The sequence below is a fragment of the Thamnophis sirtalis genome, unplaced genomic scaffold (genome assembly GCF_051295495.1).
Source record: "Thamnophis sirtalis isolate CommonGarterSnake01/CBP01778 unplaced genomic scaffold, rThaSir2_p1.2 scaffold_3, whole genome shotgun sequence".
In the NCBI taxonomy this organism is placed as follows: domain Eukaryota; kingdom Metazoa; phylum Chordata; class Lepidosauria; order Squamata; family Natricidae; genus Thamnophis; species Thamnophis sirtalis.
The window spans coordinates 96,239,630-96,262,087 of NW_028261383.1; the positions used below are offsets into that span (position 1 = coordinate 96,239,630).

The window sequence follows — 22,458 nt, forward strand, 5'->3', positions numbered from 1 at the left end:
CAAAAGCTATCCCAAAAATATAACTCTGAAAAATACCAATAAAAGGACGAGAACCTCGTCTTCGAGAGCTTCTATGGCCACAAACGGTTTCCCCACACCACAACCCGCCGTCAGCCTCTCTGCCCGCCTCATTAGCTTCCTTTAATAACAGACTGACGGTCCGCTCCCTGAGAGGAGGGGGGGGGGAAAGAGGACATCTCGGCATTCTGATAGGCAGCTGCTTTCACCCAATCACCGCTCAGGAACGAATCCAATGATCCTATCGGAGTCCTCAACCCACTCCGTTCCTTCGCCTCATTTGTTCAGCTCGTGAATCCGCCGCGGCTGATCGTCTAATGAGAAGAACCCGCAGAATGGCTTCGATCGAATCAAAAGCCCGGCTGCCGATATCTGATTGACTTTACACGTGCTTGCTTTTACCGTGCTTCTCGCTTGTTAATGGGATGCTTTCCAGATGCGTTCGGTGGCAGATGCCATAATGCTTCCAAAGTGGGATTAAATTCTGCGAATTAAGAGGAGCGTTTAGAGTTTGAAGGGTGTATTTCCGCCAATTCCTACCGTATAATTTGGCTTGTTGCGTTAGTATCATTTTACTTGTGTGCACAACCTAACATAGAATTTTCTGGCTTTTTAAATACGGAAGACTCTGTATTCCTTTATACTCCTACTGTCACTCAAGAAGATGCCTTTGTCGGATTGACAAGACACATTGTGTTTTAATTAGCAATAGCAGTAGCAGTTAGACTTATATGCCGCTTCATAGGGCTTTCAGCCCTCTCTAAGCGGTTTACAGAGTCAGCATATCGCCCCACAGTCTGGGTCCTCATTTCACCCACCTCGGAAGGATGGAAGGCTGAGTCAACCTTGAGCCGGTGAGATTTGAACCGCTGAACTGCAGATAACAGTCAGCTGAAATGGCCTGCAGTACTGCATCCTAACCACTGCGCCACCTCGGCTCCCTAATTGTATGTATGAAGCAGACAAAAGCCAGAATCTTGTTAAAAGATTTGGTTTTTAGATATTATAATAAGATTGAGATATATGTAACGTGATATAATATGATGGTATATGACATTATTATAGGTTTCCCCGGCCCAGTTGTGTCCAACTTTGGGGGGGGGGTGTCATCTCCATTTCTGAGCCGAAAGAGCCAAGCGTTATCCAAAGACATGTGGACTGGCATGTGACCACGTGACTGGCATGACTATATGCCAAAATTCTGTTATCTTTCTACTGAAATGGTACATATTTATTTTAATTTTGTTTCAAATTACTAGGTTGTCAGAAGCTGGAGCAGGAACAGATACTCACCTCATCATGCAGTACCCTAGGTCTCAAACTGCCAACCTTACGGTCAACAATCCCAGTGTCTTAAGTAGCCCACTGCACCGTATTTTACTATATTATATGTTATGTTATATATCATATCATATATATTTATCATCTGTCATATCACATCATGTATCATGTTTTAGGGATAAAAAGTGGGGATTCTGGGCTACACCAGTTCTTGAGTCATTCTGTGTCAGGCAAGGCAATTTCCATTCCTTAAACTAATGCCTGGCCAGTTTTGCAATTAGGATTTGCGTTAGTGAAAGTCTGAGAGGCAACACATGAATATGGGAGCTGTTGAAAAATGCCCCATATAGGGCAGGGCTGTCAAACTCCCAGCCTGTGGGCAGGATGCATCATGTGCTGCCCACACTGAGTTTAGTAGAGGAGAAAAAAGTATCGATATGTCATGTGATACTACCGTGACAACATAAATTTGACATCCCTGATGTAGAGGATAAGTCAATTAGGAAAATTTAAAACAGAATCTCTACTGTACAACATTTTTTGATAAAAAATATAAAAACGAATAAAGTACTTCAGAATATATTGGGGAAAAACTCCAAGGCTTGTCTTATCAATAGGTGGCACATTTTTGTGGTTAAAAATTTGCGGGTTGGCTTTTGCATAAGTGGGCTTATTTGCAAATATATACGGTATGTCAGTAAAGGTTTTAAGGTCAAGGAGTCTCTGAGTTCCCATAGAACCCAAGTTCATGCTATAAGAACAGATATAAATTAAAAATGCTGTATTAAAATTTAAAGATCTGAGGTCTCATGGATCATATGGCTCCTTAGCCTTTGCATTATTAAGGGTTTTCCTTACAGTATTTCTTCTTACATGCAACCAAAAGGTAACATTGTCTGTCATCTGTATACAGTATTGTCACTTCCAAAGTATACTTGTGGATATTTTTTTTACAAGGAAAGTCCACACATTTTAAAATAGCCATTCGTTTTTGAACAATTCATTACTGAGTCCATAGACAGATTATTGGAATAAAACAGAATTTTAAAAAATATTTTATTTGTCAGTCAAGAGGAATATTAACAAATTTGATAAACTTGACATTTTTGTTTACAAAATAAAAGTCTGCATCTTCCCCTTTGCATTTTAAGTGTATAGTACATGCGGATATCCCAAAATTGAAACAAAAAATAATTAGTTACAGATATTTTAATTGATCATTGACATTTTTGATCTTTACTTTTTGTTGAAAATAGGATAAATAATATATAAGTAAACGGCTGATTTACTTGCAGTTCATTTCAATGCAGATATGTTGCCCTGTTGCATGATAGAAAAGTATGGTGAGGTGCTGTTATCTCACAGAAAATAAATAACTGGAAAATAACTTATGAATTATTTGTTTTCCTGGTTTTCTTGCTTACAAACAGGTTGTATAACTCAGTGCAGAAGAGCACAGGACTTGTGCTGTTTAGTGTTTTTCAGGAAGAGATCATTTTGGTAGATTCAGATCCTCACGCAAGATTAAAAATTGCACGTGCTGAAATGTCTATTTTCTAAACATGCTAAGGCAGCATTAATTTTGTTCTCTCTTAAATTTGGTTACACTAAAGCTGCTATTTGTTTGATGTCTTCTTATTTTCACATTTTAATAATGTTAACAGCTCTGTGTCTATTCATAAGTAAACTAGAATGTGTTCCGTAGGACATACACCCTGGTAAAACGGGATAGAATTTCTACTGGAATATAATGCAACAAAAATACATTAATATTTTTATGGTGCCCTGAAGTTGTTCCCCAGCATCATAGTTGCATTATTTGGTTTCAGGATGTTCAGGCTAATCCCAAATTCCAATTCCTTTGGACAGAATGGAAGAGCTGCTGCGTCACGCATAACAGAAAAATGCTATTATGGAAGGACAGATGATTAGCCCTGAAGTCCCTAACGGTGGAACTGTTCAAGAACATGACATGTTTACAGGTGGAAATTCTGTTAGTAGAGATTGAAATGGAGAATTGTGGAAGTAATGTGGAAGCCACTAGATCCCAAATCCCTTCGATTCGTTTCCTAACTGATTTATTCAGAGATTTTTTCTTTATTTAATTAACTGCTTCTACAAAATCAGAAATACTTTTGCAACTGTTTTGAAGTTGCCTATTTTAAAATTGCACTTTATGTTTGCCTTCAATAGAACAGCAAAATGCAGCAATTTATTTGGGGAAAGAATAGTTAAGCAAAATTCTTCAAGAGTAACAGCCGGAATGAATACCTTGGTTTACGTTAGAAAGGTGAACAGAACTTTTTTCAGCATCCTTAATGTGCAAATGAGCATAAATCAAGATATATGCTCATGCGGTGTTAACTATATTAAGTATTAAGTATGCTTACTTAAGGAATGAAGTCTTCTTTCCTCTTGGTAGAAACTACTTTTAATTATTCGGCTTTACGATTTTGCTTAACCTGACTAGCAAATTAGGAAAAATAGAATGAATATGCTCAATGCTCTCACTCTTGCAGAAGTAATCATTAGGAAGGAATTCTTTTCCTTCAGTATTGACTTGAGTATTATTCATTGATTTTAAAAAAAATTTTTTTGGCTATTTGGTGCATTTGCTTACCTGTTTGTTTTTAATAGGAATTGTTATAACTATCTAGGAGTTATACTTTTCAACTTTTTCTAGTGTGGACTGATATAACTCTAGTGCAGCCTCATCCCCTTTAGATGTGTCAGGAATTCAACACCTAGAATTCTCCAGCTTACAGCTGAAGATTTCTGGGAACCATAGCGCCACCACATCTACAAAAGTTTAAGTTTGGGGAATGACAGTATTGTTTCATTTGATTTCCTGTGGTACATGAAGTACTTAGCAGGTTGGAGTAAATATTTAGATTAACTTTTTAAACTTTAGGCTTTACAGCAAGTTTGCTTGCTCGAGTACTGAACACAACCAGAATGACAAAAAGTTTACTTCCGAATGAAAGGATATTTTGGTTTGTAAAAGGGCATCAAGCAAAGTATGATATTTCTACTAGTTAGCTGTTCCAAATTAAAGGATGACACATTAATTGAAGTTAGAACATGCAGCACGCTGGCGTACTGTCATTTAGAGGTATGTAGCCTTAAGGCAAATTCTACCAACAACAGTTCTACCTTTAGTGCAAGTTCAATTAAAACTGTGTGAGAGGAATGTGAAGCAAACTAATGTGCAACTACAGTATGAGCTATCTGTATAATATTTTCCATGAGACATCAGCACATCTGTTAAATTCCTCGATTTCATGCAAAAATAGTTATATTCTTCTAAAATTTACATTCATTTCATATAAGTTTATTTACATATAGATCACTTAGTTTGTGCTTTCCACACATTGAAAACCAAAGATTATTTTTTCAAGTTGATTTCATTCATTCCAAGAAAACTGGTCATTTTCTGATATATGCACTAATAATTAATTTTTTTTTAAAAAAGGGATTTTATTATTCTTACCAGCAATGTGTCATAAAAACCTTTGTAAAGGATTTTCTGCTTCTCTTTCATATAAAATAAATTCATGTTTCAGTTCAGGTTTTTTTTATTTCCTCCAAAATATTAAATTTTACTTATATAACTTCATTGATATTTTGGAGGAAAGGCTGTTTTAGCAGTATAGTGCATATTTATAATGAGAAACTATGCAACATTTTTTTAACTGGAATGGCCCATTTTTCTTGTGAGAGATCAGTCTCATCTTTTATTCATTCCTGCATGTTCTTCCCTCAACAGGATTGCAAACTGATGACATCACAAACAAATACACTAATACAGTTTTTAGTACAAGGGTGTCAAACCCGCGGCGTCACGTTGCCATCCTTTGATGTTTTGCAACATTTTTTTCCTTTGTGGAGCTGGGGTGGGTGTGTCCTGTGCATAACGTATCCAGCCCACGGGCCGCCAGTTTGATACCCCTGTTCTAGTGTGTCAGTCAAATATCTACTAGACATAATTTACTTATGCAACTGCATAAGTTATTAAGCAATGAACATCCACGTATGATTCATTGAAGGGAGAATGGCTGCTTTTATGGTGACCAGGATTTCATAATCACTAAGAACCCAATTTTAGTTTACTGGTATTTAAATTCAGACTGATGAACTTAGTCCCTTTGTCCTTAGTATTGCTTCTAGTGATATATTGTACAGCATAGTGATAGCATTTTAAATTCAAATTATTGTTGGCACCACATTTTGATCTGGAATAACTATAACTTTTCTAAGAGATTCAACAGCAGTTGTACTGTTATACTAGTCATACATGCTTAATAAAACTGGTTGATAACAAATAGCACAATTCAAATAAATCTGGTATTTAACAGAATGCAAATGTATTCTTGAACACAAATGGCTCAAGCAACATATGGCTATTTAATTAGATATTTTGATTAGGGCCCTTAGATATTTTTTCTACATTTCCATTTTTAAAAATTGGACCAGGTAAGCAGACAAAATCACTTAGGAATCTCCAATGCACCTGCTGTCCACCTGAGATAAGTTCAACAGCATGTAGAAAGGTTTTATATGAGATCAGCTATGTGCAGCCAAATGTAACAGTGGTGAATAAAGACATTGATAAGCAGCATTCAGCTTCTACAGGGGGCAACATCTAGTCAACCTTAGCTGGTCTCAAGCAAGTCAGAATTGAACCTAGTTAATATATGAGTGGGCAAACACCAACAGGCTTCAGGGCTCTAGGCTAGCCTGGAAAGTTTTTTAAAAAATCCAATCCTTCAGTATAATAGCAAACCATTTTGTTGTTGCCAAGATGGCCCTTAGTCACCAAGGATTGAGCTCCACTTCAGGGGTTTTAATAAAACAATCAGCGCTTGTGCCAGTCACAGGTATACACTGCATCTACATTCAATATTTTCTAAATCTAGGGATAAACCAGCATTGTTGCTTACTGTAAGAATGGACAACTTGTGGGTTCCATACCCTTAGCACTTCCAGATCGTGCTTTAGAGCTTGTGTTTAATTGCACACTAGCCTATACCTCAAAATATCCTTGCTTCTCAATTACTTTCATGTTCCTGTCATTTCCAGCAGATCCTGACCAAAAAACAATATTGAAAATTTAGCCCCCCCGTTGCAAAAAGTCTTCATGCTGTACTAATAGTAGTCTGTAGTGATAACTCCCTAAACTGCAGAGTTCTAATTTATGAAGTGACTAGGAATAGGCTTTGACTCAAAGTGGATTTTTATCTTTTGATCATTCACTTAACATAGAACTATGAGAATATCTTGCTGATTCAGCCAAGGCCCATCTTGGTCCAGCATGTGATACTTCTTAAGGTACTCGAGCAGAAGATAAATATCTATCTCCTGCTTTTCCCCCTTGAAGACATGCTGCCCTGAGACCAGAGGGAACATTTGAGCTTTCAGAATTGATAGCACTTGATAGATTTGTCCTCCATGGATATATCCAACCCTTCTTTAAAATCATTAATCCAATTTAGTCTGTTTCTTGCAGTAATAAATGCCTTAGGTGAATTATTTGCTTAGATGAATAATTGGTTTCTTTTATCTGTTCGAAATCTTCTTCCAATCAGCTTCAAAGGATGACTTGGTTTTAGTGACTTGACACAAAAAGAGAAAACAATTCTCCCTGCCATGAATGATTTTGTACACCGTAATCATTCCTTCTTCCTAAGTTAAAATTTTCCAATGTTCTAATATTTGCTTGTAAGGAAAGTGTTTGAGCCTCCGATAATTTTGGTTATCTTCTGCACTTTTTTCCAGCAGATCTTGATCACATTTTGAAAAAAGTCAAATGTGAGCAGAACCACCCATAGCAGACCTGTCCAATCTACAGCCCATGGGCCACATGTGGCCCTAGATAGCTAGCAATGCGGCTTTTTAACTTTATTATATGATTTATATACATAAACCATATTATATACTTTATGTGGCCCAAAACAATTCCTTTTCACTCAGTGAGGTCCAAGCAGACCAAAAGGTTGGATAGCCATAATCTAGGATTTCAGATGTAGATATAACCATAGCATTTGTTAAAAGGTATTACAGTATGCATTATTGCCAGATTTATTTTCAGTGCCTCTGTTAATGATCCCAAGCATGAATGCACTTTTTTCTCAGCGGAGGAATTGTGATTTGACATCTTTATGAAGCTATCCATTAGGCCCAAGTTCTTTTTCTTGATTAGTTTCAGACAGCTCAGCCCTTTTTAAAAAACATATGTTCCTTAAAGGTGATCCTGAGTGCAACAGAATACAGTTTAATCACTAGATTGTTAGGATGTTCTAAGATTGTCTTTAAAATGGTTCCAATAACTGTTGGGGGGAGGAGAGGATATACATCTGAAATAAATATATTACTTTGCATAAAAAAGCATAATCAAGCAAACAATTTCCTCTTGATAAGAACATTTTAAGATGTTGCTTAATTTATTATTTAAATCAAAATTTTATTCAGATAGATTATACCCAACATATTCTTAACTACTGTTTTAAATAACGGAAAATCTTTAATAAATATATAAGATTGTACTTATAATTCTAAGTAAAACATGTCATGTCAGACATTTCTGGCAATGCTGAATTTATGTAATCAAAATAATATAGAGCTTAATCCGTATGCCAGTTTTCTCAAAATATTAGTTTTGGGGAATTTAACATCAAAATAAAATCTCCAGGCATCATAGCAATCTAGTTAAAAAGAGTACATATATATTTATATGTCTTCCTGCAATGAATATACCTAAATTATGAGTCTCCTTTATCTATTATAAAATTACAATTTAGGTTTGGATCTAAATTAATGGAACTACTAGCCATTTTGCAGTGTAGATTGAAGAAACTATACCAGCCTGTCTTAAACATACTGCATGCTAAACTTCAGCTCTCATAATCTCCAACTGGTATGGCTGTGACACATACTTGGAGAATTTGTAGAAGCCATATTAATCTTCACAGTCTGTATTGATCAGTTTAGAGGACACAGCTGAACAACAAATTCTGAAGTACAAAGTAAAATCTTTCATTAGGAGATAAGAGAAAGGGAAGGGATTGGAAAACACAAAGGGTACTTTTTGCAAGAAGACTACTGCAACAAATGGGCAGATTTCTTTTTAAGAGTATCTTATTATAGAACAGATATGAATAAATGCCCTGCCTACATTTTCCACTTATTCATTGTGTCCCATTAAAAAAAATCAACTGAATTTTAGGTATGAATATTCCAGCAAAATTTAACTCAATTTCAACCATTACTTTAGCACTTTGAATTTAGAATAAACCATAAAAAAGAATAAAAATGAGACTTGCCTTAAAAACTGATTATACTAACAGTTCTACAGCCCCAGATTTTATTTAGTATATTTGTAAATTATTTTGCTTGCAAGTCTGTAAAATCAAACCCAATAGTATTAAGTTTTCAATTTCCACAGAAGAACTAATGTCTGAAGTATATGGGTCAAGCAACCTTTTCTTGTTAAGTTTCTCTAGAACAGTTAATTTCTTCACTGAAGTTCTGATATTGATTTAAGTGAATTGTTCACATGCTGAACACAGAAAGGAAGTCTCAAATATAGGACTACACTTTTTCTAGTTTACGTACTGTACATTCAGCCAAAGATGGAAGTGAACAATCTACTTTAAAGTACCTTAAATCTGTTACTCGAGACCCACCAATTGACTTAGAAACCCCACATCCTTTCTATATCTTTTAAAATAGTTTCTGCAGAACTCTTGAAAAAGCTTGTCAATGGCTAGAATCCTGAGGCCTTCCATATTTGCTAAATATTAGGTCCTCAATCTCAGCAATCTTTACGTAAATGAAACTGCTCAAGATGCTGTTGTGTAATCTAAAGCAATGCAAAGGGAAAACAGGCACTCAGTTCCCCCATTCTTCTGTTAAATATGTGGGGAAAAATATTTAGAGTAGAAGGCATAAACGAAAGTTATACAGCGTGTTCACAAAAATTAGATTTCCTTTTATAAATTTCAATTGGGTAGCTGCCAAAATAGAAAGCAATCAACATCTTTCAAAAGTGTGTCCAGTAAACAAGTTTTGCCCATTTTGGAAAGTGTGAGGCCCTATAGTGACAATCACAAGTTACTATTCATCTAGCATGTGGCACTAGGTTCAGCATATTTAATACATATGAAATACAAGTTATTCCTGTGTGTGAATTGACTATCCCCAACAAATTCAACTTTTGTATGCAGAGCATAACAGCTGCCATTTAAAGAACAATTACACAATTCCAGCTTTCAGTTCTGTATCAGGTTAATAGATTTATTGTGGCTTTGAGCGTCAAAGAGTATTTGAGGTAGACTACTAGCCTTTGTCAGATATCTCCCTGGAATTTTAAGAGCTCAGTTGCAATGAGGAATTCTTGGTTACATATGCACTCAGTGGTACTTGGAAGGACAAACTCTTAAAAAGAAGATTCGTGCATGATGTATACCTGTGAATCAGGGCAAGAATCTCCTGCTTCTAAAGAGTTCTTAGCAGTACCCATCCAGAGAGACATCTGGAAATCCTACAGATCACACAGCTGAATCCAGATTTAGAGGAGCGTCACACAAAAAGCAGATTTCTTTCCTGTTTGCTAAGGGAGTTTTGTACGCATTAATAAAGAAAGTCCTGTCAAATACTTTCAAGGAGTGGAACTTTTAAAAAGTTTAATGGTTGTCCAGTATGGGCTATGCAATCTTCTAGGACCTAGAACTAGATGGCAAAGAATTACTCAGTGACCGTGTCTTCAGACAGCAGAAGGCTCATGTGGAAAGTCAGATGCTTATTCATGTCAACTGCATCCTTCACATTTTCAAAATTATCCTAATATTGCTACAGAGTACATTATTCTGAAGAACCTTCCTGTGCTGTCAGATGGAGATACTTGAATAAAGTTCTTCTATTTGTTTCTTGAAGTATTCTCTCAGCTCTGGTCGCCTGGCTTTTAATGTAGGTGTCAACAAACCATTTTGTACTGTGAACATTTCAGAATGGATGGAAACTGCTTTAACCTGAAATTTTAAAAAATGAAATAAAATTATATAGGCATTAAAGGATCAAAAGGAAAAACAAAACTGAAGTCTTATCTAAAAACTCCACTTGGTTGCTTCCTAAAATTTGCTGATGAATTGTGGATTTTATCAGGCAAAACAAACATAATTTACCACTTTTCTAACAAAAATTACATGCACTGTCCAATTGATGAAATATACTGTAAATATGCTTTGTTTTATTCTGGTTTTGTATGAAGCAAGTGCTTTTGACCTGCAGTTCATTCTTTATTGTATAATCACTGGCAGATGTTTGTGGCTGACTATTATTTTGTTAATAGAAAGGTGAGTCCAACTGTTACTTTTATTTTGGGCGAGGTATACATTCATTTTAGACGGTTTAAACCTGAATTCATTTGCTTCACTCCAGTTTCCCAGATTTTCCTAAATAAATAACTTTATTTTGCTACCAATTTGTACCTTTTCATTTAGGAAACTGCATTCTTCCTTGTGAGTAAAAAGCTATTATCCATGGAAGTCTGCTTCATATTCCCTCAAAGTCCAGAACCCTTGGTATAGTTACACAAAGACCTGAACTACAGATAATGTTTATTTATTGTACATGTTTAATGTTATATGGTTTAATTTATTGTTTGTTTTGTGCTGTATACTAGTTAGAGTGCCATTGTTTGAGTTCATTAGCCATATTAAATCTATTTTATAAATAATAAATAAATTTTGCTCATGCTCTCACTTGGTATTTCACATATCTTTTGAATAGACATTTAAAAATATATTTAAACATCATAATAAAAATGTTCTGTGGCCTTAGAACATTTGAAGATACTTTTTATTTTCCTTTCAGCTGCACAGGACTGTCACAGGAAAACATGCTTGTTGAATATTTACAAATACTTTCAATTTTTAGCATTGAAATTAGTTAGTATCCAGTGTCTTTCCCTGGTTTAAAGGTCTTATCATATATCACATTTATTACTTCCATTGATGGGCACCATTGTGGGGCTGTAGATAGGGCATCAGTTGGCTTAATCTGGCTCTGCATACCATGTAATATATTTTGTGCACTTGGGCAACTTGTAAATGTAATAAATAAATAAAACACAAATTGTGACAGTGATGAAATGATAGAAATATATGATAGATTTCTGACAACCCTCCGCGCAATTCTGAATATGTATATTTAGGAATAAATCCCACAGAAAGCCCCCAAGACATTCTGTCAAGTTTGTCTGTATGGGATTAGATCCCAAGGGTTTTGGTTTTTTTCTGAATAAGTTCTTTTTCTCTGCCCTATGGGTGTACAGTCCCCATTAGCAAACATCTCCTATTTGAGTTCTGTAAGTGTTTTACAAAAATATCTATGCACATATGAGAAAATAGCCTATGCAGAAAACAAAAAGAACTGCTTTATTTTCTAGGTCAGCTATAAGAATTGAGGGCTTGAACTCACTTCCCAGAATTGCTTTCAGTTTATTTTGATATGTACTATCTATTACAAGAGACTTTTTGAAAGTGACTCTTACACAAATTTAAATAAAGATATTTTAATAAAAACAGAAATGTCAGTGAATATATGGCTGAACCACAAAGTACAGTGTGACGCATGTGAGGGTTTATATAATGCATACTAAAATCCCCTCCTATTCATCTCAAAAAGGAGTTCATCTCATTTTAGTCATCAATGTTTTTTTCAGTATTTACCTGTTCAAATGAATGAAGTCCGCTTTCTTTTCCTAATTGCACCATATCTTCCATTATAGCATCTTTCAGTTCCTAAATAAGAACATAAGACACCTATTTATAGCCATGAAGCTCAATTTAGCAGCAAGAGAACATTAATATTCAAATAATTTCCTCCTTTTTATGTGCTTGTTTTGTTGGATAGATAGCAGTGAATGAGGCATGGCATGGCACAATGAAAAAGATATGTACCACTTTAAATCCCACCTATTTTCCCAATTCTTAATTCTGGCTTCATTCACCCATCACTTGCTGAGACCTTTAATTGATTTAATTGAACGTTGGACCTCCTTGCCCAATAAAAAGGAATTTCCTAAAACCCGGTAGAAAGCCCTGTATACAATGTCTAAAGAGACCACTTATCTTTATTCTTCTAGCATGCGTGTATGCATGTACATGCCTGCATATCACACGAACTGTTATTTGGGCAACAACTGAATTTCTCAAGCTTTTATGCTGGATTTAGCATTAAGTCCTGAAAGAATTCATGGGCCAACGCACACATGATGGGTTACCTTACACTGCAAGGAAAACAGTAATTCAGATGCTATAATTTGCCAAGGTTATGCCAGTTTAAATGTATAATGCAATTCTTCCAGTAGGCATTTAGTAAAGGCAAGATCCCTAACCGACCTCAGTTTTAAGTACTGTTTTCTTTTTAAAAAGAACTATGGAACGCGATTTGTTATATGACACTGCTGGAAGACTATTATATGCACATAAATGGAAATATTCTGAAATACCCACAATGGAGGGATAGTTGGTAAAGATGATGGAACTAGCAGGGATGGCAAGAATGATTTGTCTGATTAGGGAAAGGACAATGATCTCATTTATTACTGACTGGAAACCCCTTATGGAATTTCTGCTGCAGATATAATAATTAAAAAAGAACTTGCGATTTCTGGGTTTGACTATTAGAAAGGTTAGATTATGGAAAGAAGGAAATTATGATGTAATCTTAAGAAAGTAAAATATACAGTAAAGCATTTATAACTGCTATTAAATTGGAAACTGCTTCTTTATCTCTTTTAATTTCTTATGTATTCATTTTTAATTTTTGTTCCTCCTCTAAAAGTTGCATTGCTTTCATTATTACAAATTAATAACTTTAATTAAAAAACAATTTTTAAAAAGCTGCCTGTAATGCATACTTCCTGAGCATTCTTAACTATGAATTGCTTTCTCATTACCCCATCCCAAATTCAAATGATCATTCAGAAATGTTTGAATTTTTCTAACTTTCAGAGTGCTTTTTTAAAAAAAAATCCCTGACACTATATGAAAAGTCCAATTGGGCTTATTATCCAGGGAGGTCTTATTTTCAGGGAAACAGGGTACCTCTACTGATTTTTGGTTTTGATAGTTATCTATTGTCATTTTGAAGTTAGGTGGCCTCCTAAATAAATGAATGGTTTATGTGAAATAATTTAACTTGTACCACTATTATGACATCAGACATTAACTCATAGAGCATGAATGGTGTTCCAAACATTTAACATGTACAACTGCATACATATGGCCCTTCTTACATTATGTTCTCCATTATGTACCCATTCAGAGTAATCTCTTTCCCATTCTTAGGAAGTTGTTACAAGCTATCATGTTGCACCCCTTCATTTTAACAAAAGCTGCCTCCCACATAATTCTTTATAGTACCCTTGGAATTTCTGATCCAACTAAAATTTTCATCTGTGCCTCTTGCATAATCTTGCTAAAGGAGCATTGTACTTGTGTATTTGGACTAGAAAGCATAGGCAGAAGAGCATGTACCTTATTGCTGCAAAGATTTGTAAAGCTTCCATCAAAGCCCCTTTTCTTGGCCCAGCCTGGCATGACTTCAGCATCTGGTACAACAATCCCCACCAGAAAGGCCTGCAAAGTAAAATTGGAAGCAATATTTGTGACCCAGCTTTTCAGCTTAGTCTCATGGTCCCCAAATGGTTACACCAGCCATTACTGAATGAAAACAGAAGTGTTGAATGAAAACAGATGCTTCATGCTCAAAACAACTGAAATGGGTCATTTCAAATTTGAAAATGTTTGCACACCTCCACTTGCTACTTATTCTGAAATGCCTCTTGCATCAGCAAAATAGCAGTTTCTAATAACTGAACTTATTCCAGAAGATTTGTGGCACCATCAGGCAATATCCATTCTCCACATTATACTAGACATACCTATATTTCATATATGTAAAAAAGAAAACAAATAATTATCTTGAGACAACTATGCCACACTCGTAATAGGGAAGTAGTGTACCACAGAAAAAAAATAGCTATCTTCTTCGCTTAATTTTACAGGAAGTCAAACAGAGTTTTCAAATTATAAAACAAGAAGAGAAACTTGACTGAAATACAGAAATGCCAAGTTACCTGTAAGCTATCTCCGTGCACATATATTTGGGAGACAGGTTCACTACGAATGTAGATATTTTCAATTTTTTCTGGTGCAATGTATTCTCCCTGAGCCAATTTAAATATATGTTTTTTTCGATCAATGATTTTGAGTGTCCCATTCTGTGAGTAAACAAAAAAAAACACCAATTATATTGATCTAAGAAAAAAAATAGGCAATAATTTTCAACTTATTTTACATTTTGGGAATGGTAAGAGGAGCCAAAATTATCTCTGTGGTTTAGGAAAACTGGCAGCATACGGTACAACCCTTTACTTACTTAATAGAAAGAAAATCTGCTATTATGAATGAGGCTTTCCATCTAGTACATGGTTTTGGGATCACAATCTTACACTGTATTCAATCACATCAATAGTCTCTCTTTTCTCTGAAGATCCCTCAATAAGAGAGCCAATGTGTTATAGTGGCTAAGTTTGTAGGAGGACTGGAGAGATTTAGGTTCTAATTCATCCTCAGCCATAAAGATTTGGTCATTTGTGGTCAATTCTGTCACTCAACCTAATTCATAAGATTGGAATTGGAGAGATAATGAAGGGTGCTTCCCATCCCTCTGACTGAACTCATGGAGAAATGACCATAAAGCTAACAAATAACAACAAACTGGACCACCAAAAGGGTGAACAAATTAAACTCAAATCTCCCTGGAAAAACCTTTATAACTTCCCTACTACATTACAGTATCTCGCCATCTATATATACGTAAACATTGGTGCCCAACTTATTTATCCCTTTATTATTTCCAGAAATGCCCCAAATCAACAAAGATGTCACTTTTCAACTTTATTCTTAATGCAGTAATGAAAAGTTAGCAGTTCAGTACATACAGACAGCCATTTTCCAATGTCCCCTGTATGAAGCCAGCCATCCTTGTCCAAGGCTTCAGCTGTTCTCTCTTTATCTTTTAAGTAGCCCTTGAAAACATTGGGACCTTTGACACAGATCTGAAAGAGAGATCAACATGCTGCTTAACAGTAACAGTTTACTGTTTACAAAACAGCTGCTAGATATGAAGCAAACATTTTTGTAATGAGAACTAATTAGGTTATGTGCTCTTAGGGCAAGAGACTAATATGGCAATCTCCCATAAAGAAGCATTTACAGACTGTAAAGGGACTTAAAGCATTCATTTGGGCTGATATCCCCAACTGCTTGCAGCAAACCAGTGCTGCCAACCTTATTCACCATTGCCTATAAGCTGGCAAAAGTTGTTTGAATTTTGCAGAGTAGAAATATTATAAATAAAGTTTTGATAGAAATCCAACAAGTACTAACCAATATGGTATACGAGTTTATACTCGTATAAGCTATCCCAGCTATCCCAGCTATCCCAAAATAGCTGGATTACCATTTGAACACTGCTGGCATTGACAAAATCACCACCAGTCAATTACAAAAGGCAGCTTTACTTGGAACAGCTTACATCCTGTGATGATGTCTTTAACATCATCAACTTCCACATCTGTCTCTCCCAGGTCCTTAAGAAGGACTCAATAAGTGAATAAAAATGCCAAATCCAGACTAAACATCTGGCTGACTGTGCAACAAACCATTATAAATATTGATCTAACCTTGATAACAGGTGAACAACTGTTCTCTGCTCTACTATCACTATAATGCAGATGGACTTGGTTAACAATTGTAAATGGGACTGGAATTTCCATCACTAAATAATGAGGTCACAACGTGCAATGTCATGTGACTGCATCGCTTAGCAATGGCAATCCCAGAAGTTCCCATTGCCATCATTAAGCAAGGATCTCCTGGCAACTTCCTGCTTACTTCCAAAAAGCAATTTCAATGGGGAAGCTGGCAGGAAATTGCAAGTCCCAGGGAGCTTGCAAGCAGGCAGGCGGGCCGGTAACTGGCCACCATAGCCCAGTGTGAGTGCAACCAGGCAAGGTTTGGGGGTTCCACATTCCATATTCACTCCTGGAAAGTCCTCTTTTGACATTACTTTCAGAGAACCCGTTCTGGAGCAGCAAAAGCTATTTCTTAATCTGACCTGAGAAACTCTGGGGGTCCTCCAAAACCCTCTCAGAAGACTGCAAAATCAAAAATATTTGCCAGGTACTGAAGATATTTTGCAAAACTGTAAAACAACTTCACTCTTATTATTATCATATTTTTAATTTGTTAAGGGAGTTTGTGAATAAAATATAGTACAGTGTTGTGGCCCAGCAGGAGCCGTTGGAGCTGCCACCAGCGAGGGGCCCTGCCGACAGCGAGGGGCCCTATGAATCGGCCCTGGAGGATGTGGAGGACCCTGGACAGGGTTCCGACTCTTGGAATCAGTGGGGAGGAGACAAGAAATCAACAGTGAGTTGTTCCGGGATGCATGCCGTTGAAGGGCTACTCGGTGTCAAGAACAACAATTATAGGAGGTAATTACGCTCAGCTGATGGTCATTAAGCTTCTCTCCAGACTATAAAAGAGACTGCTTGTGCCACGCCCTTCTTGCAGAAGTCAACACTTTGACTAAAGAGAAACAAACTTGGCAGGCTGGATTGCTGCCAGAGTTTGTCTGAAGTGCTGCCAAGGTTTGTTGGCGTTGCTGCCAAGGTCCTTATCTGTTTGTTTATTTGGCTTTCAGCCACTGAGATTCTGGTCTTGTTATTAAAGGACATTCCATTTTTACGCTTGTCTCGGTTTTCATTACTAGGGGTCAGAACAGTACAGTATGTTAATATCTAATGGATTTAAAACTGTTTTTTTACACAATTCAACAAACATTCTACAAATTGGATCCAGCTGTCCTCAATAACTATCGCCCAGTCTCCAACCTTCCCTTTCTGGGGAAGGTTGTCGAGAAGGTGGTGGCCTTCCAGCTCCAACGGTCCTTGGAGGAAGCAGACTACCTAGACCCCTTCCAGTCGGGCTTCAGGCCCGGTTACAGCACAGAAACCGCTTTGGTCGCATTGATGGATGATCTCTGGAGAGCCAGAGATGAAGGACATTCCTCCATCCTGGTCCTCCTTGACCTCTCAGCGGCTTTCGATACCATCGACCATGGTATCCTTCTGCGACGACTGCGGGAGGTGGGAGTGGGAGGCACCGTGCTACGGTGGTTCTCCTCCTACCTCTCGGACAGGTCGCAGTCGGTGTTGGTGGGAGGGCAGAGATCGTTCCCAAGGCCCCTAAATTATGGGGTGCCGCAAGGTTCGGTCTTATCCCCCCTACTATTCAACATCTACATGAAACCGCTGGGAGAGATCATCCGCAGGCACGGGATTAGATACCATCAATATGCGGACGATACTCAATTGTATCTGTCCGCCCCGTGCCAAATCAATGAAGCGGTTGATGTGATGTGCCGGGGTCTTGAGGCCGTTATGGACTGGATGAGGGCTAACAAGCTTGTGCTCAACCCAGAAAAGACCGAGTGGCTGTTGTGTTTTCCTCCCAAAGATTTGGCCAATATTCCAACACTCAGGCTGGGGGGTCAAATTTTACACCCCTCAGAGAGGGTCCGCAACTTGGGAGTCCTCCTGGACCCACAGCTGTCATTCAACCACCATTTAACGGCTGTGACCAGGGGGGCATTCGCCCAGGTACGCCTGGTGCGCCAGTTGCGACCCTACCTGAATCGGGAGGCTCTCACAACAGTCACTCGGGCCCTTGTGACCTCTAGGCTGGAATACTGCAATGTGCTCTACATGGGGCTGCCCTTGAGGAGCATCCGGCGACTTCAGCTAGTGCAGAACGCAGCCGCGCGAGTGATAGCGGGTGCACCTCGATTCACCCGCATTACACCTATCCTCCGCGAGCTGCGCTGGCTGCCTGTCGATCTCCGGATGCGCTTCAAGGTGCTGTTAATCACCCATAAAGCCCTACATGGCAGTGGATCTGGATACTTGAGAGACCGCCTTCTGCCAATTACCTCCCTACGACCCATAAGATCCCACAGACTAGGCCTCCTCCGCATTCCATCGGCCAGCCAGTGTCGGCTGGCAACTACAAGGAGGAGGGCCTTCTCAGCAGTGGCCCCGACCCTTTGGAACGAGCTCCCTGTGGAGATTCGTACCCTCTCCACCGTCCCAGCCTTCCGCACAGCCTTGAAGAACTGGCTCGCCCGCCAGGCCTGGGGATAAGGACTCTTACCCCGCCCGAATGATGAATGTATGTTGTTTACTATTTTATTATATGTTGTCATCTTAATGTGTATTCCCCCTTCCCTGGTTTTCTGTGAGCCGCCCTGAGTCCCCTCAGGGAAAAGGGCGGCCTACAAATTCTAATAAAACCAAAACCAAAAACCAAATCTATCAATTAAACATTTTAATATGGTAAATATTAATAAATCTCATACAAACACAAGCTCTTTTGAGGATCCTCCATAATTTTTAAAAGTGGAAAGAGTGCAGTGAGAAAAGAAATTAAGAAACACTGCACTACAATAAGAAAACTTGCAAGGACTGATTTTCATTAATGCAGGAAGATATAATAGGCCACCCTAAAACTTAGAGTGCTTTAATATTGCAGTGAGCAATCCATGTTCCCTCCTGCATCGGTTAGGAACATTCTTGTTACTATCAAGAGGATCGTGAAAACCTTTAAAAAAGAATGTTAAGTACATGGCTTGACCATTTGATTTACTTCTAGCAAATTCCTTTTCCTTTTCCTAGTTTAATGGAACATATTTTGAAATGCTCTATTTTGGTTCCTATTCTATAGCTCTTATTTATAAAAATGGTGCGTTTAAATCTGTAGCTAAGAAACAGAAATGAAGAAGTACCAATACTGTACAAACATATTACCTCTCCCTCTCCTTTGGAAGAAAAGTAATTCAATTCTTCAACATCCACCAGTTTAATTAAATTACAAGGCAGAGGTGCTCCGACGTGGCCTGAAAATCAAATTAAGAAATATGTGGTTTTCTTCTCTTAAAAAAGTAAAAGCCACAGCAGATTGTTATCACATAGCTATCTGCATATTAATGAATATGCATATTAGTGAAGTCAGGTATGTGTAATTGAGTGAAAAAAATTAATTACAAAATCACAGTATCTCACAGTGAGATTGGTAGAGGGAGCAGCCTATACACCCATGGTTTGTCTCTCCCCAAAAAGGGGGGAAACAGTACAGAAATAGACCTGCAATTTATCACAAATATTGAAGCTAGAATCCCAGTAAGCTATGATTACAGAAATTTACATAACAGCATTTTGCTTAACATTACTTATACTTTCCACCGGAGGTAAATTATTGATTGGTTTTAAAAAGAACTTGCCTGTTTGGCAGAGGATATTAAAAGAATCAGAAGCAGCCTAAATAGATAATTGTCCTGCAGGCCAGCATGTTTTAGGATTCTGGTCTTGGTGCTTTCAACCTTACATGACCACATTCACCTGTCTTTTATGAAGCTCCTGCCTCGTTGTTACCTGATGTCCAATCTCCCGGAGTGGTGAAGGTACACCCAGCTGTACACTCTGTTTGACCATAGCCTTCATAAACCTGTCAAAGAAACATTGTTTAAACAAGACACTAATGTTAGTGTTTAATTTAAAAACTGGAAGTAGTAGAAATTCTCTGCTGTGCTCAGAAGGGGAAATTCTATCATTCAGAATCCTGTATGAGCCAAACTTTTGGTTCTTGAAATAAAGAAATTATAAATGGTGGCTAATGTTCTTTCTTATTATAAACTAAGAAAGTGGAGTGGGAAAGGTTTTTGGATTTTGTTGCTAGGCCAGGAAAAAAATTAAGTGGCTGAGAGCTGAATTATTAATAGCCACCAATTGCAACATTTCTGAGGGCTAATGCTGTAAGCTCTGCTTGGGCTAAGGAAGAAATATTTATTACTGCAAAGAAAGGAAGAGAGCATTGTCAGTCTGGGTCCAAGATGTCCTTGAACCTCTGGGTTTGAATATGTGTCTACTTAAATAAAGGAAAGTGATCATATTAAAATCCTGTGGAAAAAGCTTGGCTTGTAGACAATCCATCTGGGAAACACAGATTTATTTATCAAACTTGTATGCCGCCCATCTTGCTCAAAGTGGCTTACAAACACTGAATAAAATGCAGTATAAAACATTAAAACAACAAGGGTCTTGAATTTAAATTAAAGATAATTTCAAGATGGTAGCTAGTCGGCAAAACTGGAAGCTAGAAAAATGGCAACTGCCATAATAATTAGCTCCATGCTGTAATGATCCAAGCCATTAGTTTGGCTAAAGTTAAGACAGAGAAAAAAAATATCAAATCTGGCCTTTCCTAGGGTTCTTATAAAACATATTCTTATAAGAGACTGATCTTGTTAGGTTAGTGACAATTTCTATTATGAATGTATCTGATCCCCACCTCACTCTTAGGTAGAATTACAGAAAAGGCACATCTGAATATTCCTTTAGTAATTCCTACCTGACATCCTAATGCCGCTCGAAGGAAACCCAGAACTGTAGGTGAAGCAGGAGCAGCTCCAGTAACAATCATCCTAACACAACCACCCAGGCTTGCCTGTTAGACGAACACAATTTTGAAGTACAACATAGTATCATCTTATCATTTATTACTTAAAAAATGACATTCTCCATATAAGCAACCCTATTCCCCACAAAGGTAATCCCATCTTTGCTATTCTTTCAGACCTTCAAAAAGGCTTTTGCAGGGAACATTGATAAATATGTGACTACAGAAGCTCTGGCACCAAGAATGGTGGGGGAGTTGGTTTTAGGTTTTCTGTTTTGTTAGGCTTCTCTGAATCTTAATGCTGGATCGCGGTGTATACACTGCTCAGAGCCACATTTAACTGGAGTGGTATATAAGCCCTGCTAATAAAATAATTAAAAGAAAGATGTCTGCAGGGATGGTGTGACTGTCCACAATGTACAAAGGCAAAGGTCTGTTCATGTTGATTAACTAATGTCTAATACATAAGAGGGACTGCTAGTTGCTGCTTGCAAGATAACTTGTGCTTATGTGGCCTCAGATTTGTATAGCTGTCTCTATAAATCTCATTGACAATAAAACCAATACAATTAAAATCAACATACTCAATGTGAATCTTAATACAGGGTATGAGTCTTGCCACTTTCCTAAATACTCAGGAAATAAGGACTAAATCCACTTTCCTGAGGGGAACATTCCTGAGCGTGAGGTCCATATAGAAGAAAGCCCTTTTTTCTGCACTCACAGCTGTTTTGGGGCAGCCCGAGGCATCTTCTAAAGCACCTCTACTACTGATCTTAATAATTGAACAGGTTTAAAAATACAAACAAATATTCCCTTTTTGTTTCTCTTGGTCTTAAAATTATTTTTTTTAATGTTTGGTTTGAAATATTTAGGCCTTGCTTGCAAGTAGAAGACGTATTTAACTTGAAGGGTTACTTCTGTGAAATTAGTTAGGTTGGCTAACTCTCCAATACCCTCATTACAAGGTGTTTCCACAGAGTATGGATGCCCCTCTCCCCCACAGGCAACGTTGTTCAACAAGTTTGCACCAAAGGAAAAAAATGACTTGATTATAACCAAGCTATTTTCCCATTTTTATCTCCTGAATTCAGTATATGCTCAGGGCTTCACCCATCCCTACATTTAAGCTAGCTTTTTTAAATGCCTTGAGAAACATTCAGGGTAAATTGCATCCCTATTGTGAGTGACTCTCACGAGACCAAGTTTTTAATAAAGCCTTACCTGTATTTTGTTAAAGAATAATATATCCCATATGCTGTCATTTCTAACGATTCCACTTTGAACTTCTGCTTTTTTACGATTAGCAGCAAATTCAAGAAGCCAGCGTTTCACAGGAGTGTCTGCTTGACTAAAAATCTACGAAGAGGTACAAAAAAACAAGGAGAAAGGCAAGGGAATGTTACTTTCACAGAAAAAAATTGACAAGAAGCAAATGTATTACTTGTATAAGCAGACATGACTCTACAAATGTCTTCTTTTCCCTTTTGATTCAATCGTATCCAATGCTCTTGAACTTTGCAGACAAATCCCTGCAATTTTCTTGGCAAATTTATTTAGATGTGGTTGTCATTGC

General features: G+C 37.4%; 1 protein-coding gene across 4 annotated transcripts in view; it reads right to left on the reverse strand.

Moving 5' to 3' along the window:
• Window positions 1–9,564: 9,564 nt before the first annotated feature.
• ACSL6 (acyl-CoA synthetase long chain family member 6) overlaps window positions 9,565–22,458 on the reverse strand; it is a 93,806-nt gene continuing 80,912 nt past the window's right edge. For all 4 annotated transcript variants that reach the window (XM_014051993.2, XM_014051992.2, XM_014051994.2 and 1 more), the window contains 9 exons: window positions 22,107–22,241; window positions 20,835–20,930; window positions 19,859–19,931; window positions 19,235–19,323; window positions 15,308–15,424; window positions 14,441–14,584; window positions 13,839–13,940; window positions 12,027–12,098; window positions 9,565–10,325 (listed from right to left, as the gene is read on the reverse strand). In XM_014051993.2, the coding sequence (XP_013907468.2) occupies window positions 10,185–10,325; window positions 12,027–12,098; window positions 13,839–13,940; window positions 14,441–14,584; window positions 15,308–15,424; window positions 19,235–19,323; window positions 19,859–19,931; window positions 20,835–20,930; window positions 22,107–22,241 (969 nt within the window). In that variant the 3' untranslated portion in view covers window positions 9,565–10,184. The remainder of the gene's footprint in view (window positions 10,326–12,026; window positions 12,099–13,838; window positions 13,941–14,440; window positions 14,585–15,307; window positions 15,425–19,234; window positions 19,324–19,858; window positions 19,932–20,834; window positions 20,931–22,106; window positions 22,242–22,458) is intronic.